Source organism: Elgaria multicarinata, chromosome 11, assembly GCF_023053635.1.
Source record: "Elgaria multicarinata webbii isolate HBS135686 ecotype San Diego chromosome 11, rElgMul1.1.pri, whole genome shotgun sequence".
NCBI classification, from domain to species: Eukaryota; Metazoa; Chordata; class Lepidosauria; order Squamata; family Anguidae; genus Elgaria; species Elgaria multicarinata.
Genome location: NC_086181.1, coordinates 28,328,405 through 28,355,372, shown reverse-complemented (window position 1 = coordinate 28,355,372; position 26,968 = coordinate 28,328,405). Strand labels below are relative to the sequence as shown.

The following is a 26,968-nucleotide window of genomic DNA, read 5'->3' as shown; positions in this document are numbered from 1 at the left end:
AGGTGTGGGAGATAAAAAGTGGATTCCACTGTGGAGGTGCTGCACACAGCTCAGCAGGCCCCTTTCTCCATGCAGAGTGCCATGGAGCTCTAGGTCCTTCTCTGCATGGAGAAAAGAAAAGTGGGCAGCTGGGGCCAGATGGTATCATGAGGGGAGGGGCTTCAGGGAGAGAGTGAATCTCGATTTTGGGTTGCCAAAGCATCTTGGCACCAGTACACATGCATGGCAATGGGTGCACATGTACACTAAGGCACCATTGAAGGATCTGGAATGACTGAGCATACATTGGAGATGCTTTTATTTTGTAAATTAATCTGTATCTTCAGCCAACAGAACCAACTCCGTCTAAGGCATGAAGGGCCAAACCATATGTGATGCTGTTAGTGTAAAACCGTGTGAATGATTTTTAAAAGTAAATTGCAGGGACCTAATCCAACTCAGGATACCAGCATGGGGGTGGGCTCCCCTGAACCATTTGTCTCCCCCCGAAGTCCCGATCTCCTCCTGCACCTGTTGTTTGCATTGGATGGGTGGGAGCTCTGCCATAGCCATTGGCTTCTTTGGGGAAATCCCACCATTCCTTGCAGTAATTGTTTAGCTTCAACTCATGCGGTGATTCATATCTGGGGCTGCCCCTCCTTTCCCCTCCATGTTACAAGCATTTCTCTCTCTTCACCCGTGACATCGTGGCGGCTACACGTCAATAACCAGTAGCATCTCCATGACTGCGTTTGGGTTTTGGACCCTCGCACTCGAAATGGTATTATTTCAAAAGGATGCAGCTAGAAATAGCTCACTCCTTTTAAATGAGTAAATACAGCATAAGATGTTCTCCAATTCCCCCACGCCTACAGATATGCTCCCTCCCCCAATTCCGCTTCCATTTTTCTGGCCCTTCACATTGCCCGACTCTTTAGTTTAGTTAGACGCCCTTTTTGGTTTAGCAGTCAGTAGCTTTCCCACAGTGATCTACGCCCCAAACGGCTTGCAATAAACATGAAGGTGTTGGGGTTCAGCCCCAGTGTAACAGCAGGCTGTATAGTTTACAGTCAGAATGGGATCCGAAGGGGTCCGGAAGGGTTTGGAGCCTAGTTCAGAAGGGCAACAGAGGACAGAGAGGGCAGAAGAGAAATGGCCTGTTTGGGGTAGGTTGCATGGATGGGATACGATTCCCTCTACATTCGATAGTTAGGTGAGGTTGCATCCCCATCCTGGCTCTGAAGGCAATGCCCAGGGTGGGAGCCTTTGCAGGGAACATTGTCATTAACGCCCACCTTTCATTGCCCACCACACACTGCCTGTAACTCTTCATGTTCAAGATTTCGGTTCCTCTGAGAAACACCTCCCGCATGGGCTTGGTTTGTTCACCAGGGGCTCTTCCACACGTTGTTCCCAGGGTGCTTCTATCCACCCCCAGTGCACCCCGAGAACGAGCATGTGACTTGCCTGGAGAATCCAGTGAAGGATGGATTCTTCTGGAATCCAGTGAAGGATTTGCAGTCAGAAAAGATATTTGAGGGAAGGGAAGACTGTATCACACATAGGGCTCATCTACACCAAGCAGGATGTTCCACTTTGAAAGTGGTATAGAAAAGCCAGGAGCCCCACTACTGCTTTATAACAGTATTGAAGTGTACTGACAACTGTTGGGGCCCATGACACATACCATATACCACTTTTATAGTGTTCCATCCTGCTTGGTGTAGATGTGTCATGGGCCCCAACAGTTGTCAGTGAACTTCAGTACCATTATAAAGCAGTAGTGTAGCTCCTGCAGTGCAGTTGAATACCTCTATAAAGTAATAGTGTGGCTCCTGCCTTTTATATACCGCTTTCATAGTGGAATACCCTGCTTGGTGTAGGTGAGCACACAGTATAGCAAAAGCTTCAACGTACAGCAAAAGCTACAGAAGTAGGAATGAGTGAAGTTAATTTCAGATACATTGAATGTCTCACTTATACTTTATTCCAGTGATTTTAACATTAAGATATTATGTCCCGCTTCACGTCCCGCTTCACGCCCTTGTCGTGACCTGCATTCTATCAACTACGAGGCTTTTTCTCAGTCTTTAGCCTCCTCTCTCCCTTCTGTCTACACAGCCGTCTCCTTGGACTCAGCCGTCTCCTCCTTTAACTCCTCCTTATCTTCAACTCTTGATAATCTTGCTCCATCTACAACTCGGATAGTTCGCCCCTCTCAACCCCAACCGTGGCTCACCTCTTTCCTCCGCTACCTTCGCTCTTGTTCCCGGGCAGCCGAACGCCTGTGGCGTAAGACCAAGGACTGGGCGGACTTTGTCCACTACAAATTTGTTCTCTCCTCCTTCTCTTCTGCCATTTCACTGGCCAAACAGCAGCATTACTCAACGTTGATCCAGTCAAATGCTAAGCACCCTCAGCGGCTCTTCGCGTCCTTCAATTCTCTTCTGAAGCCTAATCCGCCATCTCTCCCCGCCTCTCTGTCTGCCAACGACTTTGCCTCTTTCTTCAATGCTAAAATCCAAACTATACGCTCCCATTCTTATTCTCCTTGATCTAACCGCAGCCTTTGACACGGTTGATCACGATCTTCTCTTAGATTCCCTCCATGACCTTGGACTCTGTGGCTCTGTCTATAACTGGTTCGCCTCCTATCTAGAGGGTCGCTCTTTCACCGTGTCGGCTAACGGCAGCTCGTCCTCCTCTTTTCCCCTTTCAGTTGGGGTTCCGCAAGGCTCGGTGCTTGGCCCGTTGTTGTTCTCTCTATACATGCTGCCCTTGGGCAAGCTTATTCAATCTCACGGCCTCCAATATCACCTGTATGCCGATGATACACAATTATATCTTTCATCTCCGGAACTTTCTCCAGATGTTCACGATCGTATCTCAGCATGTCTTTCAGATATCTCAGCCTGGCTGCTTCATCGTCGTTTGAAACTTAACATGGCAAAGACTGAATTGCTTGTTTTTCCTCCTAAACCTTCTCCTCACCTCTCATTCTCTCTTACTGTCAACGATGTCACGCTTACTCCGGTCAAGGAAGCTCGTAGTCTTGGCTTCATATTTGACTCCTCGCTCTCCTTTACTCCTCACATCGAGGCTGTAGCTAAATCCTGTCGTTTCTTCCTATATAATATTGCCAGGATTCGACCATTTTTGTCTGTCTCTTCTGCCAAGACTCTCGTTCACGCACTGGTTATCTCTCGGCTGGACTACTGCAACCTTCTTCTCTCTGGCCTTCCTTCGTCTCACATCAGTCCGCTGGTCTCTGTCCACCACTCTGCCGCTAAGATCATCTTCCTGGCCCGCCGCTCTGACCATGTCACTCCACTTCTGAAATCTCTTCATTGGCTTCCAATTCACTCCAGAATCCAATATAAACTTCTCCTGCTGACCTTCAAGGCTCTTCACGGTCTAGCTCCTCCCTATCTCTCCTCTCTCATCTCACACTATCGCCCCGCTCGGGCTCTCCGCTCCTCTGATGCCATGCTTCTCGCCTGCCCAAGGACCTCCACTTCCCTTACTCGGCTTCGTCCTTTTTCTTCTGCTGCCCCTTACGCCTGGAACGCTCTTCCAGAACACTTGAGAACTACAAACTCAATCACTGCTTTTAAAACTCAGCTAAAAACTTTTCTTTTCCCTATAGCCTTCAAATATTGAGTTTGTTCTGACTCTATACTGTTAGCTTTACCCTACCCGGTGCCTGTTTACACTTCCCTGTGCCTGTTTGCATTCTCCTTCCCTCTTTATTGTTAACTACAACTTATTAGATTGTAAGCCTATGCGGCAGGGTCTTGCTATGTACTGTGTTATCTGTACAGCACCATGTACATTGATGGTGCTATATAAATAAATAAATAATAATAATAATAATAATAATAATAATAATAATAATAATTATGTAGAACAGGTTTGTCTTAATTGTGTGCTGTGAAATCAGACCTGTGACCAAGGGCATGTTTGGGTGGGCACGCCCCTTTTGGGGGGCTGGACAAGTTGGTGGGCACGCCCCCTTGGGGGCTGGACAAGTTGATGGGCACACCCCCATGGGGCAGCCATGTTCTCCTCGTTTTTGGTTTCCAAAATATGGTTACCCTACCTCAGAGTGGCTCATAAACCGGATTTGAAAACAATATTATATAGTTTAGAACAGTTATCAAAAAGTACAAACTTCAGGACTTGAACCAGAGAAATCAAGAGGGTGGGTGGAGAGGGAAATTTAATGTTCACGATGGCCTCATGAGAGAGGAAGTATGCTTTGCTCCCTAAACACACTTAAAAAAAAACCCTCAACAAAACAATAGCTAAAAGGAGGGAGGGAGATTCAAAGAGCCAAACATACCGGATAGAAGAGTTCAGCTTCTTTCTCCTCCCTGACCAGCTGTGCTTAACCCCACCTCCCACATGTGATTTGCCACAATCCGGTTTGAGTTGTGCCAGGTCATATGTTTGTTTGAGCCTCAGTTCCTGGCTCTTAGAGCTGTGCCCACGCAGCCATCCACGGCAACGGCAAAGCATTGTTTGCAAGAGCCACAAGCCCCCCCCCCCCCCCGGGACTTGGGGTGGTTCGTTTACAAAACAAGCAGGCCTGTAAAAACGAAACAGCCCTGCTGGGTCATAAACAGTGCTCTACCCAGTGCCGGTTCCCGGTTTTGGAGGCCCCTTGGGCAAGACATAATGGGGCCTGCCTTCTCACCACCATTGTCACCAGCTGTTGTTGTTCCACACCCTCTTTCTCACCATTGCTAGCACTTGGTTGATTGACAGGCAGGGAGTCAAGGAGCAGTAGGCCGCAGCTCCTCCACTCCTCCTTCTCATCACCACTGTTATCTGGGCCAGAGCGAGAGGTGGGGAAACAACCCAGTTGCAACGGTGGTGAGGAGCAATCCCAGGGGGCTCTGGTCAGTGGGACCCTGCTGGGGTGAGGGCCCTTGGCAAGGGCCCAACCCTTGATGCTGGCCCTCGCTCTAGCTGACCTTAGGGAATGGGGGAGAAATTTGTTCAGTTCACATTTTAATGTGGCGTTACTTAATTTTGCACTTTCGAACCACTGTGCAAACCGAAATTTCGTTATACTCCTTCAGAGTATACTCCTTCAGAATTTGGAATGGAATTCTCCTTTAAAAATAAAATAAAATATAGGTTAGGGTAAATAATGGTCCAAGTTGGATTACATTCAGAAGATTGCTCACAAAAAAATGTATATATTAGGGGGAAATGCATACAGAAATGCACATGGATTTTCACATGAACTTTGTTATTGAAAAAATCATAATCTCAAAGTTAGGGATGAATTGAACTTAACACTGGAAAAATGAGAAGTTGGGAGAAACCAAAACTGAGAGATTTGGCTAGCCCTATGCTAATTCCTGTTTTCTCAAATGGCTGAGGCAGGGCTGGCCTGGCAGGTGAGGCGGTTCCTCAGATTACCCTTTTGACTCTTTCCTCTGAGGTCCTAGGTTGTTCCCTTCTTCCTGAGCCAGGGACCCAGCAACAGCAGTGTTTGCATTGTGCTGGCCTAGTTGGCTACAGGGGCGTTACAAGACCCTGGCCCCAAATTTCTTTCTCAGGGCTCTTTATCTGAATGTCGATTGGTGCCAGTGCAAGGTAAATTTCTCAGCCTAACTGCAACGCAGGAGGCAACTTTCAAGTGGGATTACAGCTGGGAAGGGAAGGGTTAACTCTCCCCTTCCCATGTGTGCAACACCGCCCCCCCTCCACGCACCCAGTCCAAAAAATCTTCCTCTTTGGTAATTAAGCTAAGAAAAAAAAATCTTTTTCCATTGGTTTAGGATGATCTGCATCAGGGTGCAAATTAATTGAAGAAATTATTTTATTTGAGATTAGTTGGGTGAGAAATTAATTGTCTGGCTTTGCTGTCTGCGAAATTTAAATAAATCCTAGTAATTATTTCTAAATTACTAGGAAGAAGAGGGCCTTTTCAGTTGTGGCCCCCCAATTTTGGAACGATCTCGCTGACGAGGCTCACCTGGCGCCAACATTGTTATCTTTTCGGCGCCAGGTTAAGACCTTTCTCTTCTCCCAGGCATTTTTTAACATCATTTAACAACATATGCAGAGTTTGTTTTTAGCGGACTGCTGAATAGCTGTTTTTCTAAGGATACTGTGGTTTTTATGCTGTTTATGTTTTTAAACTTTGTATTTTTGTTTTTAACGTTTACTGTTTTTAACTTTTGTAAACTGCCCAGAGAGCTTCGGCTATGGGGCGGTATATAAATGAAATAAATAAATATAAATCAACACATGCAGATTTGTTTCCTATGGGCCTTTAAGTGCCTACCAATGCCCCTTGTTGGCTGGCTGGTTGGTTTATTTGCCTTCTCCCAGCATGTCACAGACAGCCACTGGAAAAGGCTTCTGTCCTGACCAATCAAATGGACAAAGAGGCAGTAGGCTAGACCAGGCCAGGCCAGGCCACATATCCCAGCATGCACTGCACATGTATGTCTTGCTCTACTTGCGTGACACATGCTGGTCCTGTTGCATTGCGTTCATTTGTGCAGCAGGCAGCACGTGGGAAGCAAGTAGTGGCCAAGTATTGGAGGAGAGAGCTGTGGGCTCCACGCGGCCTGCCTCAAACCCCCTAAGGTCCCCTGCGGCCCTCAGGTGCAGTAGAGAATACTTCCTTGCTGCCCAAGTGTTAAAGTTAGAGTCAACTGCCACCAGTCTGGTTGATGCTTGTATGTGAAGTGTGTGCGTATGCATGTGTGTGTGCGCGCCTTCTTACCCTTTCTGTCAGGCACTAAAATGTCTTGGGCCTGCCAAGTTAATATACAAGGCTGAATTAATATATAAATTGCAATGTTATCTGTTTTGCGTTATCTAGTTTCACCCTCTGGCATTAGGGCGGAGAACTTGCTATCCTTCCTGACTGCTGTTTATGGCTTCTTGCCACATCCTTCACAAACGTATTGTTGTTGGTTTTTCTGAAGAAAAGTTTTACACATATCTGTCAACAGATGAATAAAGAGAGATATTTGTAACACACCAATTTGCATACCAAAGATTGCTGTCCAAGGCAGCCCACACATCACACATTGCAGAAGTCTTTGGGGTAAGCGACCCGGTGCCCTCCAGAGTTTTAGGACAACAAATCCCATAAGCACCAACCAGCATGGCCAATGGATAGTGATATGGGTTTGAAGTCCAACACATCTGGAGTGTACCAGGTGCTGAATATTCATATATTACTCCACAATAGCTTGCCTTGCACTGTTTAAAATTCAGAAGTGGGCAGACTTCAGGCTTCTAGGGTCTACTTTGGAATGGCCCCAGAATCTTTTGCAACTGAGATGAGATTCAATGGCAGGCAAAACCAGTATGGAAAGAATTCTCTGAGGAGGAAATTACAAAAGAGCAAATGATAAATTCTGTTGTTCATCTGTGAATGGTGTTAATAAACATTTCTGAGGTAAGATGAATCTATTGTCTGTTCCTGAAGAGACCATCAACTGCCTGAGGGGCTATTTAAAGACCTCTGTGCCCTGAGGGGAAAACAGAAGAGGAAAGCCCAGGCAATGGAGCTCACACCAACAGCTCTGAGGAGGCCACCAACAGCCTGAGAGAACTTTGCTCTTCTATTTTTATTTTATTTTATTTTCGTCTTTTGTAACTTTTAGTTTTGTTCGGTTTGGTTTTAGTATTTTAAATTGTAAACCACCTTAAACAAATGCCTTGACAATAAGGTGTATATAAATGTAGTAAAGATATTAAGTTGAGAAATAAACCTCTGATGGCAAAAGTTCTGTTCTCGATTACTTTGTGCTCACACCATTTCCCCGCCCTCCCCTCTCTCCCTTGGGGCAGCTGCTCAGCCCTCAAGGGAGCATGATGGGAAATTAACGCTCCAGAGCTCCCTTTTCTGCTAAAACAGTGAGTGGTTTAATGTCTCTGTTTGGGGCTGCCCGGGCCTCGCTCTGCCCAGCTACCCAGGGGGTGAGCCACAGTGGGGCTGGCTGGAGGGAAGCAATGGTACCTGTGCATTATGTGCTTCTGCTGTGGCTGGGTTGGTGGACAGCAGCCACTGGTGCACAAGAGAAACCGCTGCAAGTTGTCAACGCCACAGGTGGGTGCTACAGGTGGGGGAGGGCGGCAGAAGGCAGGGGATGGAGATGGATTTCAGACATGCAGGTGAGGGGGGAGGCCTGGGTAGCCAGCAAGGGATAACAGTAAAGTGGCAACAAAGAGTGCTTCTGGGACCAGCGAGCAAGTGAGCGTACGGAGGGCATCATTCGTAACTGGAACGTTTCGGTGCTTGAATTTCCTTGTTTTCCTCTTCCCTCCCTGTACTTTGGTATCATGTCTTTTAGAATGTAAATCTGTGTGCTTTTTTAAATCTCTGGAATCAGCTAGAACGTTTTAGGTGATCCTCATCATTGTCAACATGATTCAGGCAGGCTGGAGATCAGATCTTCTACTGTTGAAGCCAAGATCAGTTGCAAGAGGCTGCGGTATTCTTTACAACCTTTATATACTGCTCCATATCGAAACAGATTCTGGAGCAGTGAATACCAAGAGTTAAACGACTACAAAGATAATAAGAATAAAGCACTATATTAAAAATAGTGGTGTTTTTTTTTTTAAAAAAAGGGAAAGTAGAAAAGGGAAACACAGGCAGATGGAGGAGGGTGTGAACTTACAGTTATAATTGATTTGGGCAGTGATGCTCTTGCTTTATGGCATGGGACACATGAACATGAAGAACCACTTATTCCTATTTGAATATTACCCACCAGGTCATCTTCAGAGTTCCTTCTCTGGGTGTCCCTGTCTTTAAATGTTCAGTGGGCAGCATCCACAGAGAAGGCCTTATTGATAGTGACACCCTCCTTCTGAAATGCCCTCCCCAGAGTCCTCCTGGTGCCTTTGTTGCTGTGTTTTAGATGCTAGGTTAAGAACCATCGACACGCCCGGACTTTTAATGAACAGTTGAATGTTGAGACAGATTGTTTTATCTCCTCACCTAGGCCAAAAGGGAAGGGGAATGAAATAAAATACTTGACATCTTTCTTTCAAATCCCAGAATCCCATGCAGTTTTCCTGCCCTGCACTTTCGATGCAGCACTAGTTTCAGATTATCTGGACCTGATTTGGCTCAGTCCATCTGGTGAGGAACTGCTGTCCATGTATGTGATGTATGGCAACTCAGAGGTACGTCTGGAGGCCATGTGGCGACTTATCTACAAACACTTCAGTCCAGTTGATACTTGGTTTTCCTGTAGCTGGAATGGCATCCCTGGAAGGAACCAGAAATTCAAGAACAGAATTGGTGGGTATTGTTATTCTTAAAAGTGCGAGGAAAAGCTGTAAAAAACCCCCAACCCTCTAGGGCAGCCTTCTCCTACACAGGGCCCATGATCCAAATGTTTTGAACTACAACTCCCATAAAGCTTGGCCATAGCAGTTGCAGCTGATGGAAGTTATAGCCTGAAGTATCTGGAGGGGCCTTGGTAGTGAAGGCTACTTTAGATATATTGGAGGAGAAATTCAGATGTATGTTGTCTTAAAGTTTAGAATTATAGATGCTGTCATATTGAAAGATTGTGTAAAAACAGTATGTAAAGTATTCAGTTTTGACAAATTAATAGTTAACAATGCTGCCTTCAAACGCTATCAAGATTTATGGCTTTTTATTTAAACCCTCTCAAAAATTTAAAACAGAATTTGACCGTTTAGTTTCGAACTTTTAGAATGTGAAGGATGAAGGGCTTATGGGGTTTATGGGGAACATTTATGGGGAGGGTCTCTAGCTCAGTGGTAGAGCAAATAGTTTGCATGCAGACGGTCCAGGGTTCAACCCTAGTTTGAAGGATGGGAAGCAGATGAGACCCTGGAGAGAGAAGCTGCCGATCAGAACAGAGGGACCAACTTCCTATATTCCTCTGTAAGGCTGACAAGGTAAAGGTACTGGGGGTGGGAACAGGGGCAGGGCAGGGATGGGAAGCCAACTCAGGGCTGGAGCATGCTGGGAGTTGTGAGCCATTTTTCTGTCTAAACAGGCATAGAATTGTGCCTTAAAAGAAATCATATGCAAAGGAAGAGGCTCATGGGGACAGGGTTGGGTTGGAATGACAATAAAGGCCAGGCTTTTCCATCAAGTGAATGCTGTCAGAAATTATATAGGCATCACTCCAGCATTGATGAGGTAAAACTCTTTCTCAACTATACTTCTATAGGCCAAAGGTTCCCACAGTTAACATTCCTCCATACCGAAACATTCTCTCTACATGAAAAAACTGACTATCAGGGAAAAGGCTATCCAGGTAGCTTTCCACCAAACATGATAGCCTACTATGAGCTAGGATGACTTTTGTTTTTAAATGGAGGAGCTGTCTATCATGTGAACCCCCACCCACCCACCTTCAGTGGTACAACCCAGAAAAAAAATGATACAGGTTGATCACCTCATCTCTGCCAGTTGTGATCTCTCTCTCTCTCTCTCTCTTTCCTTGCCACCAAATGAAGACCATAAAGAGCCTAAGCACCCTGCCAATGAGACAGAAGGTAAATGTGGGTAGGGATACAGCGTATAGCATAATATTGAGGGGAATCTTTATGTTACGCCCCTGCACCCCAATCCTCCAAGTGGTGAGAACTCCTGGGGTACAAGTGTAAGCTATGTTCAGCATGGCAGCTATTTTACAAATGCTCACACCCCCATCATAGCTGCCATTTTGTGAGAATAGGTTTTTGACTTCTTTTGAATGAGGTACTGGGGGCATATGGCATTTTTGTGATATCTGGTTTATTTCAGGTGTTCCCAACACTTTTGGGCCAGTGGGCAGATTTGGAATTTTGAGCGAGTGTCATGGGTGCTCTCAAAATGGCTGCCATAGTGGGGGGTTTGGGCATTCATAAAATGGCTGCCATGGTGAACATAGCCAGTCAAAAAAACCCCATCCATTTCCCAGAAGACAAACGGGTGAGGCTGAAAGAATCTTGTCCAAAAGCCTAAGTACAAGGCATAGGTGGGGCCTGAACTGCGTAACAACAAAACTACTATTTTAAACCCAAATAAAGATGGTGTTGGAGAGCAGTACTTCACTTTGCAACATGCCAGCCTCTCTTTAAAAGAAAAATTAAAACAAGTCTTAAAATAAATAAAACAGGATGGGCAGGGAGCTTGACTGGCTCCAAGGGAGATATTCACAGAAATATTGGTGCCTATGGGCACCATGTTGGAAACACCAGGTTTGTTTATAGACATATACAGGTTGAACAGGAAGCTCACAGCATCAGCACTCCAACAAATACTGCTCCCCCACCTGTTTTCCTGGGGAATCACTTGTGCCACAGATTCTTGAAGAGAGCAACTCAAGTGTCTATGTCTTTTCCAGACTCACTCCAAAACTGCAGCCTTGTCCTTGGGTTTCCTGTTTACACACAGACCTGGCTTGTTCCTCTATCCCTGGCTACTATTGGGAGGTGGAGAGGAGAAGGATGAATCATCTCCACCTACCATTTAAGTAAGGCTGGTGTCAGATGTGTCGGGTACAATTGCCATCATCCCCAGCCAGTGCGGCCAATGGGAGTTGTAGTCCAACACATCTGGAAAGCACCAGAGGTTAGAGAAAGCTGATCTATGTCTTCTTGGGCCTTCTCAGCTCCCATTAGACACATCACCTGAATATTAAAAGACTATCAGCTATCTTTCATCAGGTCTTAAGGGGCATTAACTCAAGATAATACACAGTTATAGCTCTACTCGCACAAATATAGAGTCAAGAGTTGGAAGGGACACCTGGAAACCTGCACAGTATTGACTCATACCCTCCTATAACCTCTATGCATCCCAGAATCCCTTGCTCCATTACAAGAGGTTGCATTCCAGAATCCTTTACTTCACTGCAGGAGGTTACAGATTGTACATCTGAGTTTGCTTTGGGCACCAGAGCTCAGACCACTGTGGCTGATGACCTGTGCAAAAGTCAGTACCTGGTACTCTCATCACCCATTGGCGCTGTACAGAACCCCCAAATGGTGTACGTAGGGTGACCCTATGTAAAGGAGCACAGGGCTCCTGTATCTTTAACAGTTGCATAGAAAAGGGAATTTCAGCAGGTGTCATTTGTATATATGGAGAACCTCCATATATATTCCCTCTTCATCATAACAGTTAAAGATGCAGGAGCTATACTAGTGCGACCAGATTTAAAAGAGGGCAGGGCACCCGCAGCTTTAACTGTTGTGATGAAGAGGGAATTTCCCCAGGTTCTCCATATATACAAATGATACCTGCTGAAATTCCATTTTCTATGCAACTGTTAAAGATACAGGAGCCCTGTCCTCCTTTTCATATGGTCACCCTAGTGTACGAGACTGGGAGAAGCAGTAGAACTGGAGGCTATGACACTTACTTACAAAGAAGGAAAGGAGCCACGTTGCCCCTTCAGGCAAGGTGGATTTTGAGCATTCTGTGACCAGAAGCAAAGTGGGTTGGTTTAGTGGCAGAAAGTACAGCATAAAAAAGAGGGTGTGGAGGAGAGAAATGGAGGGCAGGAGAGATTGCCTAGGCTGAAGAAAGAATGGGCCAGGCTTATCATCTCTGTCTGTTTACTTCAGGTAATGATGACCCTGAGGACATCGAAGACTACATGGAAAGTTCAAGTGGTAACAACAACTCCTCTTCTTCCTCGCCCTGTAAGTCCATGGCAGGGTTCGCTTCCCATGATTCACTGGGAAATGGGGGCGCTTAATCCTTCCACCACCTCAATAAGGGCTTGTTGCTCTTGGGGAGCGCTGAAAGTGAACTAGCTTTTCAGGGGAGAAACTTCTGAAGTTGTTAGATTTTTTTTTAAAGCTACTGGTAGTTTTATTGAGGATTGGAGGCGTTAAATGTGAGGGGGGGGCTTTGAATGGTATAGGAGTGTGGATTGGTAGAATAAAAACCAAGGGCCTGGATTAGTTTAGGACGTGGGAGAGAGTTCCTTTGGATGAGAGGGCAGGGAGGGCTGGCTGGGGATTGGTTATTGATTCATTACAGTCCCACCCAGTGGCACAGCTAGGGCTGCACCATGAAACCAAAGTCCAGGACCCTGCAGCTCAGCCCCCCTTCCCTCAAATGACCACCGGAGACTGGCAGGTGATGAGAGCATGAGGGCAGCAGAAACAAACTATTTTATTCTTGTGTTTTGATTTAAGTGAGTTTAAAATTCAAAGAGGCACACGCTCAGGATATTAGCTGCTGTTTTTTTTTTTAAAATCAAAACTGGCAAACAGTTTTGTTCTGGTTCTCACCTATCAGGAATATAGACGGTGGAGGCTGGTGGCTCCAATGTTAGTGGGGCTGTAAATCCGCTCCGGGATTCAGTCAGAACAAGCCACAACTCTTAGGAGATATCCAAGCACCTTGGATAGCTCCTTTAGAGTTGTGACTGGTTCTGACTGAAACCTGGAGTGGATTCCCCGTCCCACTGACACTGGAGCCGTCAGTCACCACTGAAAGCTTCATCCCACGTACCTGTTTCCCTCGGATTATCCCCTACAGCGCTAAGCTGTCGGCGTTGTTGTTGCTAAATCACACCCCGGGCGGCAGCTCTCCTAAGATCCTTTGCATGAAATGGGTTTAAGGGGGGAAATGTAAAAAATCAATGGATGACCCAATCAAATTCGAATTTGGTATGCTTAAAGCTCTCCTTAATATCTGTTACTGTGCCAATTTTGAAGTCTTTATCTTTAAAGCTTACACAGATGTAAGCATTTGTTTAATTCATATCAAATCCTGCTCCTGCGCCCCAGTGGCCGCTCGGAAAACACGCTTGGAAACTAGTAGCAAAATAGGGCAGGTCTTTTCCCTTTATAGCACAATTAAAGCAGGATGCGTGGGAGTACTTCACAGTCAAAACAGATTATAAGGTGGAAAACTTTAGAGTCCTTTGCATGCAATTCGCAGTGATTGTACAGTATAACGCTGGTGTGATAAAGCTCTGAATGTAGAAGCAGTTGCAAAGCATGAAATGACGCTGAGGCAGAGGCAAAATAAAATGTTAGCTATATGTTTCAGAACTGAAGTAATTCACATGGCCATCTCAAGCCTCCCCTGTTCCCCAGATAATTCCAGTCCAGGGTCTACAATTACCTAGCTGCACCACCAATCCCAATGTGAGAGAAGGGAGGCAGGAGGGAATGATTGATTGGATAAATAGTAATAGTAACCCCTTTTATATAAGTCAAGGTGTGTAAAGCAGACTGGAATGGATGTACGTATTTGGGGGTGTTGTTGTTGCGTAGCTATTGGCCAAAGTTTCACAAGCCATTCTGGGGGAGGGGTGTGGAATTATAGAAACTTTTTGACTGAGGTGTTGTTTTTTTTAAAAAAAAAACCAAGATGGAAAATAACTAGGTTGACACATACAATCTCAACATTGCTTCTTTGAAAACTTATCAGTAAGATTTTTGGCTTGTTGAAGTGTCTGTTAAAATCAGAATTTAAACCAGAATTTAACATTTTGCTTTCAGATTTCAAAATTTCAATCAATGTGTTTGTTCAGGCAAAACTGTGTTTTAGCTGTTACTGCAGGGTACCAAGAAAACGACTCTTACCTGGCTTGGAGTCAGGAATATTTAGATTGTGATGCTCCAATACCCAGCAACTGGACACGCGGGTCCCTGCTCTGGACTCAGGATGAGCCACAGCCCCAAAAGACAGTGCTGATGAATGTGACCATACGGCGCACCTTTCCGTACTGGCAGTACATGAGGCCCAATGTCACCTATTTGATCCTTCCATCAGTAACCTTCAAAGATGCTGGGAACTACACCTGTCGGTGGAAGAATCAGACGCAACTTGTTCAGCTGAAGGTGACATCAAAGCCAGGTATGGCGCAGTGTAAGGCAAGGGCAGTCAGAAGGTAGATCAGGGATCTACTGGTAGATCTTTTGGTGATTTGCAATAGACCAGTAAGCGTTTCCTACTCCCCATAGTTTAACAAAGCAAAATTGAAAGTAAAACAAAATTTGCCTTGGTTGACTGACTTACCTTTCGGTCCCCGTGTTTCTCACCAGTTAAAACAGGGATGGATAACTTCTAGCCCCCAGGGTCTACACACACACACACACACACACACACACACACACACACACTACTGCAATTGCTGTTGCCAAATTGCCGCCACATCTCAGTGGCATTTTGGCAGCGAGAAAAAAAGGTGCATTTTGTTTTTCTGGTTTACCTCCGAGTTTTTTAACCTCCATTTCATAAGTGCGTCAAGGGCTCCATCACACACGGTCCCTTTCATGTGGGTTTTCGCTTGTTTGCTCTTCCACTCCACCCCACCCCTTCTCCTTCCTCCTCCAGTTCATTGGTTGTGGTACTCTGGTGAGTGTGGGTTCTTTCCCCCCCTTGCTTTGGCTTTGTTATCTAGTGATTACTGATTTAAGGTTTCATCTGAACTCCATTTCTGCGAGCAATGAAGGGGGGATTGGAGGGTGTGTGTGTTGGTGCACTAAAAAGTTCATTCAACTGCCTAACAAGTCCCTACAACAATGTGCTGGAGAACCACCCCACCCTCCCCTTTTGTCAGCAAGACTTCATTAGCACACGCCCCCTCAACAAAGGAAAAAGCGAGAGGGAAAATAATCCAGACTTTCCCCACAGCAAAATAAAACGCAACAAGGGGGGGAAGGGGTGAAATGAGTGCAGATCAGGGACGACGTCATGTGAGTACCACACTGCAAATTCACATACCAGGCATGGTGAGTGTGCAATAAATCACTAGTGTGATGGAGCTCCATGGGAGCACTATTTTGCATTAAACAAGGTGTATGCCCCCTGGGCGCATTTTAGAATGAAAGTGCACCCTTTTTTTCTTCACCATCCACTGCTGAAATTCAGCATCAATTCAGCATCAATGTGGAGGCAGCAGGAGATGCAGAAAAGAACAGGGGGCCTCCTACAGCCTGTAGGCCATGTGTTGCCCTCCCCTGTGTTAAAAACTTTGACCAGGTTTTTGTGCAGCTCTCCTGGCCACTTCGAGAGTTTTGGGTTAGAACCCTCCTATTCTATAGTAGCTCTATAGTTACTCAGTGGTGTCTACCCCCATTTTTTTCCCATTGAGACCCACATGTTGCCAACATTGTCATCTTTCCAGTGCCAGTTTAAGATCTTGCTCTGGTCTCAGGCATTAGACATCGTACGAAAAGGTTTTTAAGATTTGGAATCTTAAAAACCTGGGATTTGTTGATTGTTAAGTGTGTGTGTGTGTGTGTGTGTGTGTGTGTGTGTGTGAGTGTGTGTATTTATGTTGTATGTAAATGTTTTCTAATATTACACTATAGTATTATGTCTGTAAGGTTTTTAAGCCTTGGCTATTGGGCAGTATAAAAATGTAACAAATAAAAATGCATTGATATATCTACCGTTAACACTTTCCCCCTCCTCTTCCCCACTTAAAAGCTTTTTGGCTACAATTTCAACACCGACATTGGATAATCTGGACTGTATCCCTGGGATATGTGATTACCTGCCTCAGCTTCCTTTTTTGTTTCCTGCGGCTCCAGCGTAGTGAGTATGGGAACGTAGACAAGTTGAATCACAGAAATTAATGATCACATTCTTCCTGTAACTCGTTCTCCTGGCCCATGTAGCCCAAACTGAATATTTCCAACATAAACTGTTACAATATAGTCTGCCCTTTAGGCAAAACGATGCCCTAATATTCACTTTATAGTGCCATATATCCTCTGCAGTTACTTATTGTAATCAACTTCTCAGCTGTTCTTTTTAATTAAATAATTTACAGTGCAATTCTATGCACGTCTATTTCAAAAGCGAGTCCTATTCCGTTCAGTGGCATTTACTCCCAGGCAAGTGTGTATAAGATTGTGGCCTTAGACTAGAGACTACAAGCTAAAGATTTCGCTGATTATTGTTTCAAATAGATGTGTGAAATCCAGCTCATCCCATTGCTTCTTTGGTCTTCCTGCCCCACTGTCCTGCAGTCCCCCAGCCTGTCCAAAACGTTGCTCATCTGTGTACTCTTTCCTTATCTATAACGTCTGTCTCTAGGTCAGGGGTCCAGAACCTCAGGCCTGAGGGCTAAATCCAGCCCTCTGGGGGTCCCCATAAGGTCAAAGCCTTTCCCCTGACCAACAGTAGTTTTGTCATTTCCCGGCTATTCAGCAATTTTTTCTCCATTGTAAAAGGTTGAAATGCCTCTCCTAAGGCTTGGTTACTGGCAGTGAGAGCTTTAAGCTGTTTTGGTTTTTTGTCCTTGCCCTCCTTTTACCTTTGACCCCACTGACCCCTAGAATGCACCCTCCAAGAGCTTCTCCGAAATGGAACCTGGCCTTCAGGCTGAACGAGGCCCTATATGATTCCCCCACCCCCTACTAGTCATATAACAGTCATATTGCACTGTTTTTCAACAGTCTCATATGAATAGCTTCCCATGAGCAGATAGAATGTTTATGATTATCCCATGACCACAGCAGATCAACCAATCGAGATAGGGTAGGAGAGAAGCTCTTATGTGACAACCCAAATGTTTAGCCCATTTTACATGATCCATGGGGAGTCTTTTTTTTAGCAATGCATATTGCAGGCACAGTGTGTGTGAGAGAGTGATCCATATCAGGTCATAATGGGTAAAGGGTTAAAAACCCTCTATACACACAGCAATGCCAGTGCCCCGATCCAAATTGGGGGCCAAGCACCTGCAATTTTTATTGCCAAAACCAGATCTGCTGAAATGAATGAGTCCTTTTTTGGCATTGAAAACTGCAGCTGTAGTTTTTGCCCAGTGCAAATTGCAGTGGGTTGTATGAGAATGGATGGACAGGGTGTACTTGTGACTGGATTGGGCTGGTGTATATTTGTGCGAATGTGGGGTGACCGTGCCCACTTTTGGCTCCAGCCACACCTACTACTAGCATGTGTCCCCCAACATTACCCACAAGGGATCGTGGCCCACTGGGTGTGTCTGTGTGCGAAAGGTTACCCACCCCTGATATAGACTAATGTGCATGGGAGAGGATGATTTATAATGAGCCTTCCCCATCTGCTTGTTTTGTTCAGCCATTCGCACTCGTAGGCAGCAGATGAAGCTGAAGGGCCCGGCCAAGAGGCAAGTATTTGCATGAGACAGCAGTAAGGCTTGTGGGCAGAACATGAGTAACTATCTCTAGAGGGGGAATCTGGGAAGTCAATTGCTGTCCCTACAACAGAGACATAGAGCATCTCTACAAGAGCAATTTATTGTCCGTTCATGATTGGCCACTCACGGAAGTTTGTGGGTCCTTTACACGATGCCTTCAACCTCCAGGACGTCTCCCATGCCTTCCTCCAGTAATCTCACTTTTTAAAAGATAAGAGGTATTGCACTATTTAAAATTATCATGGAATATCCCTGGGCTGTAAAGTCAGCATTGCGCTATAATATAGCCACTAAACGGAGCTGTTTTATTGAACTTTATGGAGCTTTTTCCTCAATCTAAAAGGTAGATAAATTTCTCCAAGAGCTTAGTTACTGGCAACAAGACCTTAAGCTAAAATATGTGGGTATTTCATCCCCAACCCTTTTCTTCTTGGTCCTGCCACTGGAATGTAATCTCTAAGAACTTCTCCAAAATGGAATTTGGGCTTTGGGCTGAAAGTGTTTCTGCCCCCCTGCCCTACAAGACAGGGCTGGAGAACAGGGAAGCTCTGGATAATCCCAGTTGAACAAGATGTTGAGTGTGAGAAGTACAAGGATCTCAAGGAACTGGAGGTAGGGAGTTTCTATCTGAGAGTATTGCACACTTGAGTCCCTATTGATATATCTTCTGGGCTTTGTACCCACCAGCAGACAAAGATCCCTCAGTTTTCCAAGTCCAAGTACCGCAGTTAAGTAATTTTAGACCCTAGACATAATAGTCTTATGCGCGCCCTCTTTAGATGGTAAAATGCATTATTTTATTCACTTCAACATGTGATAAGCCAGACCTCCTGGATTTGAGGGCCATCCTGCTGAGTGAGGCCATAGATATTTGCCCCAAAGTCTTACCCTGATGGCACCGTTGCCAAATCCAGCAGTCAGTGGCCTCAGCTAGACCTAGCGGTCTAGCTAGCACGACAGAGGGGTGAAGATCCCGTGATATTTTTATTGCGAGATCTCCCCCTCTGTTCACACATGCTGCGCGATGACCTCAGAGGGAGAGGCATCATGACTGCCATTTTTTTGAAGAGATAGGAGCACACGAGCACTCCTGCGCAAAAGGTAAGTCCTTTTTTAAATATATATATATATATATTTCCCCCTCCCCCACCCCCGATGGGTGCAGAGCTCCTGAGGAGGTCCTGGCTCCTTATGAGGAACCGTGAGGAGCCGGGACAAACTGCGACGCCCGGCCAGATTCCACGGTCTTAGACCGCGGAAAAACTGGGCCTAAAGTGTAGGCTGAGATCCCGGGGCAAAGGAGGGATCATCCCTCCCTGATCCCAGGATCCCCTGTGTGTCATGTGGACGCACAGAGACAATCCCGGGGCTCGCCCCAGGCTAAAGCCCTGTCTAGCTAAGGCCTTTGACACCAGTTAATTCACTGGGCTCTTCATGGGATGGGCAGACTTCCTGCCTTCCATGGGGTTCTCAACCGTTCCTAACTCATAGGCCCCCCAACAATCCTGCAACTAGAGTCCAGATGTCATGTCTAACCCTACTGCTCCTGTTTTGGGAGAAGGTGTTTCAGGTATTCAGAATCGGAAATAGAGGAGGTGGCGCCAGACACCAGCCAGCCTGTACCAGTGGGGGAGGAAGCTCTCACGGGTGATACCCCAGCAGGGAGTCAGCCCTCTCCAGAGCTTATCTCCTCAAGGCCAAATCCTATACACTCAGTGGGAAGTGAGCTTTCTTTCGGAGGAGAGCACCCCTACAAGCTAGCTGATGCTAGGGTCCACCGGAAGCTAAAATGCATGGAGCGGAAGGAAGGCGTGAGAAAGTCAGTCTGACTAGGATTGCGCCAGAACCTGCCTCCGCACCAGGCTCTCTGAAGTTACAAGCGTTTAGGAAAAGGCTTCCTGTTCTCCTTGGTTGGACAATTGTCTTGCTTAGTTTGCATAGTTTTGCCTAGGGAGAAATTTCCAAGAGATTCGACTCTCTTTAGGTAGAAGAGATGTTTGTTGCTTAATAAAAGCTTTGTGGATTACCTAGTAGGCCTCGTCATTTGCCTCCCATTGAAAGCAGGAGTTCTCTGAGAAACACGACACCAGAGTATCAGGAATCAGGTGTACAACCTGCGATGTTCACTTATTATTTGTTAGTCTATTTTAAATTTATGCTGTGCGTTTTAGCATCACAAGGGGTCTCAAGGCAGCTCGTATCAAATTCATGCCTTGGCATCTTTAACACCTTGTGGTTCTTGGATTTCCAGAAGGTACTTTCATGCTAAGCGGAACAAGGCACCGGTCTCCAATGGGATTCGCTTACTCCCAGCAAATGATGATGGTAAGTGAACGGTCAGGTTTTCCCCTTCTATTCCCCCACAACCCCAGCTTTGCCTAACATCTAGCCTGATAAAGAGTCCTGCAGAACTCAAAAGCTTGCTTACAATTCTGTGCATTTTGGTTGGTCCTAATAAAAGTATTCCCTGATCAGGGCTTTTGGATTTTTTCTTATAGACCAACACAGCTTGTTGTTTTTTGTCTTCATGTGAGAATAGGGATGGACAAATCTGCAAATGTTGGTTTCTCTTACCTTTTCCAATCTTAAGTTTGGTTCTCCTTAACTTTAAGAATACTGTCAGTTCTAAATTTGGTTCCTCCCAAACACTGAGAAGTTTTAAAACTTTAGAACTTTATTTTTGTGTACAATTCTCCTAATGGTTGTAGCATCTTTATCCACCATTTGGTCACAATCCTTTGTAAGCAATTTTCCTAATATAATGCCTTTTAATGTTATTTTCACTAATATACACATGCTTTATGTACTTTCCCCTAATATATGCATTTTTGTATACATTATTTTAATTGACTGGAGAACTCTATTGCAAAATTTGGAGAAGTGCAAATTAAAACAGATAACTATGTTTCGATTCATGAAAGTGCGAGGCAGCTGCAAAATAATAACTTCCTTATTATTTATTATTATTATTTATATAGCACCATCAATGTACATGGTGCTGTACAGAGTAAAACAGTAAATAGCAAGACCCTGCCGCATAGGCTTACAATCTAATAAAATCATAGTAAAACAATAAGGAGGGGAAGAGAATGCAAACAGGCACAGGGTAGGGTTTGATTCTTTGTGGTGCTGAAGATAAAATCTGATTAACATGGGGGCAGGGTGGGTGGGGGAACAAAAAGCCTTATGGCACCATTAAGAATAAATTTTTTCTTATAGCACAAACTTTTGTGCACTAGAGTCTCCATCTATGGTGCCTGTATGAAAAAGTTGGACAGGGCTCCTGTATCTTTAACAGTTGTATAGAAAAGGGAATTTCAGCAAGTGTCCTTTGTATGCATGCAGCACCTGATAAAATTCCCTCTTCATCACAACAGTTAAAGCTCCATTAGCCCTGCCTAGTATGACCAGATAAAAAAGCGGGCAAGGCTCCTACAGCTCTAACTGTTGTGATGAAGAGGGAATTTCACCAGGTGCTGCATGCATACAAAGGACACTTGCTGAAATTCCCTTTTCTATACAACTGTTAAAGATACAGGAGCTCTGTCCTCCTTTTTCATATATTTACCTTAATTCATCAGATGCTTCTGCAGCTTATAAACCTGTTGGTCTTAAAAGTACCACAGTACGCTATATTGTTTTCGTTGCAATTGGATTGACTAACACACAGCAACCCTTGTGGACGTTGTTACCAGGGGTGAGGGGAGAATGATATTTGATGGAGCTTCCATTTCTCCCCACCCCACAAGGCATGGAGCAAGTGGATGTCTTGTCCTACGAGAATGTGCTGCCAGACATGAGGCCCAGGAGTGGCGGGCAGTTACTTCAGAAAGAAAAGATCCTGCCCAATACCACCGATATGGAAGGTATGTTTGGATAGGAAGTGGGGAATGGGGAGAGTAGTTTGTATGCGGACTGTAACAGGGAAAGCAGCTGTGGCAGTGGAAGTTGTCCTGTTGCTTGAGGCGGGAGGATATGGGCCGTTGCTCCCCTCATTGCTCCCCCTGCACACCCACCCCGTCTCTCACTCTCAAGACTCCCTCAGAGCAAGACATCAGGCGGATGGGCTCTCCAGAGCATCATCCAGGCCCCCAAATGCCTCACTCTGAGGAGGCATTGTGGACGAAGTGGTCTCCGCCTGCACAAGTGGTCTCCAAGACCACCTCAGCCACAATGCCTCACTCTGAGGAAAGTCCACTCCTCAGAGTGGGGCATATGGGGCTCAGCTAGTTGTCTAGATTAGGGTGGCCCTATGAAAAGGAGGACAGGGCTCCGCTATCTTTAACAGTTGCATAGAAAAGGAAATTTCAGCAGGTGTCATTTGTATGCATGCAGCACCTGCTGAAATTCCCTCTTCATCACAACAGTTAAAGCTGCAGGAGCTATACTAGAGTGACCAGATTTAAAAGATGGCAGGGCACCTGCACCTTTAACTGTTGTGATGAAGAAGAAATTTCACCAGATTCTCCATATATACAAATGACACCTGCATTAATTCCCTTTTCAATACAACTGTTAAAGATACAGGAGCCCTGTCCTCCTTTTCATAGGGTCACCCTAGCCTAGATAGCCATGCCCATCACACAAAATAGCCAAGGCATTGTCTCCTTTGTGTAGGACGACTCTATGAAAAGGAGAACAGGGCTCCTGTATCTTTAACAGTTGTACTGAAAAGGGAATTTCACCAGGTGCTGCATGCATACAAATGGCACCTGCTTAAATTCCCTTTTCAGTACAGCTGTTAAAGATACAGGAGCCCTGTCCTCCTTTTCATATTCTCACTCTACCTTTGTGTGACAGACAAGTCTTGCCTGATTTCTTGCCCAGAGTGAGAGATTGGTTTGCGGCTGCCCACTTGAGAGCTGTTCACTCTCACTCTGAAGACCCCCTTAGAGCAAGGGATCAGGCAGGCGGCTGTCACAGGAAACACTGCTGGCTGCTCTCTCATTGCAGAAAAACCAGTGAGAGGGAAAGGCACCAATTGTGTCTTTTGTAAACCGCCCAGAGAGAATTTTGTAAACCGCCCAGAGAACTTCAGCTATTGGGCGGTATAGAAATGCAATAAATAAATAAATAAATAAATAAATAAATAAATAGTATCCAAAAACAGAAGAGAAAAATGTTCCCAAGTGCCAGGAAAAACTTTAATAAGCCCGATGCGTTTTGGAAATATATTTCCTTGCTCGGGGGCTACTTGTCTTTTTCCGTGTGGATCTTGCAAAATCTCGCTGATGCTTCCTCTGTTTCAAACTGCTTGCGAACAGAACGGAAAATGTGATGGCACTTTCAGACGTGAGGGCTTAAAGAGCATTGCCTCTAGCATGAGATCTGTTGACCTTGGGATGCCATTAAGTGGGTCGGAGTGGGAGACCCATCAGATGTGGTCCAATGGGACTCGATCCCCTGGGATGTTCTGACAAATGCTACTGAATTGAGCAGGGGCCCATGCAGTCCATTTGTAAGACATGTTCTAATGCTTTTGCAAACCTTGACTTATGAATTTCCTGTCACTGCAAGGGAAACGTTCAGACATAGTTACTGCAAATGCTGGTGGGGAAAAACGGTTGACGAAACAGTTACACCTGTGGTCGAGCTGCAAAATGAGCGTCTCTGAGATTAGGGCAGGATGCAGAACGTTTAGCACAGGAAATGTGTAAAGCTGTTTGGAGAGGAAGGTTAAAAAAAAAACAGCCACCACCTCATGTAAGGTGAAGCTTCCCAGGTTGAGAATCCTGTCTCTGCCATTGGTGCACCGAGGGCAGGGCCCGGAGGGTTTGCACTTGCTCAAGCACCCCTGGGGCCTTGTCACAATGTCAGCTCACGGCAAGTTGGAGCCGAGCCCCTGGGATCAGCGCACGGCCAGCCCCACATGCTGCACTACAGTTGTGCAAAAGTTCCAGGCCTTCATAACTTGCCACATCACAGCAGCTGTTTGTGGTTCTGCCACGCTTCACCCCCCACAACTGCGGTGCTGGATTGCCAATGCTCACATTTAGAGCACAGTTTTGCAGAAACAACCATGGCTTATGGGTGTTGCGGGGCGGAGGAGTTAAGGAACTTTGGTTGACTACACAACAAGCAGCAGATGATACCTGTTCCTGGACTGTTCCACTTCAGACTATGGCTGGAGGAAATCTCATGGTTGAATGCTTCCCCTTGGGGCGGATGGGCATAAATTCCTGCATGCGTAAAATGGAGGGGAGGGAGGTGACGTGGGAAGTCTTCTCCCTGTCCAAGTAGTTTTCTGGGTACAGGGAAGGTATTATTTTTCTTTTAATATGAAAGAGGATTTCATAATGCAATCCCTCCCACTTGCAATGTGCAGTGGTACAATTCTTTAATAATAATAATAATAATAATAATAATTAAAAAAAAAAAACCTGCCTCTCCCTCTGGATCGATAACAACAAAAATACCATAAAAATGCATTAAATGGATTAAAAATATATAAAACTGATAACAACAGACTTCTTAAAATTCATCTGGGTAGGCCTGCTGCCGGAAGAGCGTTGTACCCTCTCATCTGCCATTTAGGTAGGCCATATGTGGCCCTCAGTCAGATACCCTGTGCCTTGTCTCCAGCTGTCCAGTTGAGAGGTGCTGGAAACAACTGCTCCCAACACCAGGTGCTGTCTTCTAAGCCCTGTGGCAGCTGTGAATTGGTGCAGTGTCAATTATACAACGCAGCCGCTGATTTGCAGCCACTGTGGAGCTCTTCCTCGAAGCTGCACATTGGAAAAGTCAGGGACTTACCCTAAGTTTTCCTGAAGTGAGGTCACCATAGTCCTTCTGCCATGTGGTCTCACTCCGGCGTTGAGCCGGGGCGTTCCGGGGCTGACGGTGATCACTGATTGGTCTCCAGAAACCAGGCTGGGGACAGGTCCAACGCACTGAATGGCAATCAGGATTACATGCCACCACTCCACAGCAGTGAAACTGCAGGGATTAAAGGCAAAATGATGGCAACGCAGCACTGTGAAAGTAGCCCCCCCCATCAACTGGGCAGCAGAAGAGGAAGGAAGAGGCGAGATGGAATCTCAAAACAGAAGTTGCGGAGATTTAAACTTCCCCATCCCTGTACATTGAAACGGGGAGGAGATGAGTGCATGTGAGTGGGGGGGGGAGGGAAAGCTCTGTGCATAAGAAACAGTGTGTATGTGTGTGGGGGGGGAAGGTGGTGGGGGGGTAGAAGAGGAGAGGGAGGCCAGGCCCTTCCCACTGCTGTCATGCAGTCCCCAACCTGCCCCCCCCCCCATTGCAGTGCTTGGCCCTCAGGGGCAAAAAGATTGCCCACCCTTGGCGAAGGCCTATGTCGTAAATATTTATGGAGCCAACCAGAGAGGAAGGGTAAGGTGAGGGCCCGTCGCCTTGTTTGTTTGTTTATTTGTTTGTTTATTTGTTTGTTTTGTTTTCTCCCCCTACTGACTTATAATTTGGTTGTGTATTTTAAACTCTTTTTTTTTTTTACATTTCTTTTCCTATGTTTTAAAATGTATGTTTTAAACTTTGTAATACCGCCTTGAGGCCCAGTATTGGGCAAAAGGCGGGGTACAATTAAATATATTAATAATATAATAATAAATACTCTCAGGCCTTACGCACAATGGTCTCGCTCTCTTTTGTTTTCCCTTTCTCTCTCTGTCTACCAGATGAAGAAGAGTATGAATGCCCAGACAGTGAAACAGAGCTCAAGTCAGATGGTATATGGGGTGAGGCGGGGTGGGGGTGGGGAGGCAAGAAGTAAATTGTTGGGTGAACTTTTGGGCCCCAAGCCATACGTGTAGTATGACAGCCATCTACTGGGTGCCAACTGGGTGCTTGGTAAACCCTTTGCTGATTAAACCTCTTGAACTGGATCAATGTGGCAGGCGGTGGGGTGTGTGTGTGTGTGATATACTATGTCCCTGATGGGGTGGGGGGGCACACCATGTTGCAGTTACACTGCTTTAGAGGGACGGGGGAAAGGGCAAATGGATGGAAACCTCGGCCAAATGGAAGTGGACGGAGACCCACACCCTTCTGTGGGTTTGCGCACCCTGCAGCCCAGAATCCTTTGCTTCATTGCATGGAAATGGAGGTTCTACATCTACAGCTGCGTTGAGAGCCAAAAACAGAGCAAGAGTTCAGACCCATGTGGCTGATTGCCAGTATGTATATCACTACTTGATGCTGGCATCTATTTGCCTATAACACCCCCCACCCACCCAATGCTGCAGTGTATTGGGGAAATTGATTAGAGTAGGGTGACCATATTTGGGAAACCAAAAAAGAGGACACCTAGCGTGTGTGTCGGGAAACAGCTTTCTGAGTCCTGCAGAAAGTACGTTATTCCCGCGCCACCTTAAAGAACCCGATTGGAGTGGAGGAGGGGAAAGGATTTCATTCTGCACCACCACCATCCACTCCAATTGGGGCCTTTTCTATAATGTCCACGAATGACCCACTTTCCTCTTTAAGACCTCAATTGGAGCTCGGGGTGGGGGAATGATGTGCCTCAAGAAAGCATGTCATTCCCTCCTGCCATGCTAATGGCAGCCTTAAAGGGGAAGGTGTGTCATTCCAGGACATTATTGAAAATTATAGAAAATCCCCCCTGACACTATGGAAAGAACAAAAACCAGGACAAATCCGGGGAAATCCTGACAGTTGGTCACCCTAGATTAGAGCAGCAGTACTGAACCTCTTTCAGCCAGAGGGCCGGACTCAATTCCAGAGAAGCTCTTGGGGGGCCACATTCCAGGGGTGGGCGAGGCTGAAGGCTAAAGGGGTGGGACCAAAAGACCCCAAATACCAGCTTATTCTAGCTTAAAGCTCTTATTGCCAATAACAAAGCCTTAGGGAGACACGTTTCAACCTTTTAGGATTGGGGAAACTGC

The 26,968-nt window shown here is 45.8% G+C and overlaps 1 protein-coding gene across 1 annotated transcript in view; it reads left to right on the top strand.

Moving 5' to 3' along the window:
* Nucleotides 1-8,124: 8,124 nt before the first annotated feature.
* Nucleotides 8,125-26,968, top strand: part of CD19 (CD19 molecule) — a 31,367-nt gene continuing 12,523 nt past the window's right edge. The window contains exons 1-9 of the mRNA XM_063136878.1: nt 8,125-8,130; nt 8,929-9,268; nt 12,562-12,639; nt 14,519-14,815; nt 16,394-16,501; nt 18,014-18,062; nt 20,344-20,417; nt 21,842-21,958; nt 25,742-25,792. Coding sequence (XP_062992948.1) covers nt 8,125-8,130; nt 8,929-9,268; nt 12,562-12,639; nt 14,519-14,815; nt 16,394-16,501; nt 18,014-18,062; nt 20,344-20,417; nt 21,842-21,958; nt 25,742-25,792 — 1,120 coding nt within the window. The remainder of the gene's footprint in view (nt 8,131-8,928; nt 9,269-12,561; nt 12,640-14,518; nt 14,816-16,393; nt 16,502-18,013; nt 18,063-20,343; nt 20,418-21,841; nt 21,959-25,741; nt 25,793-26,968) is intronic.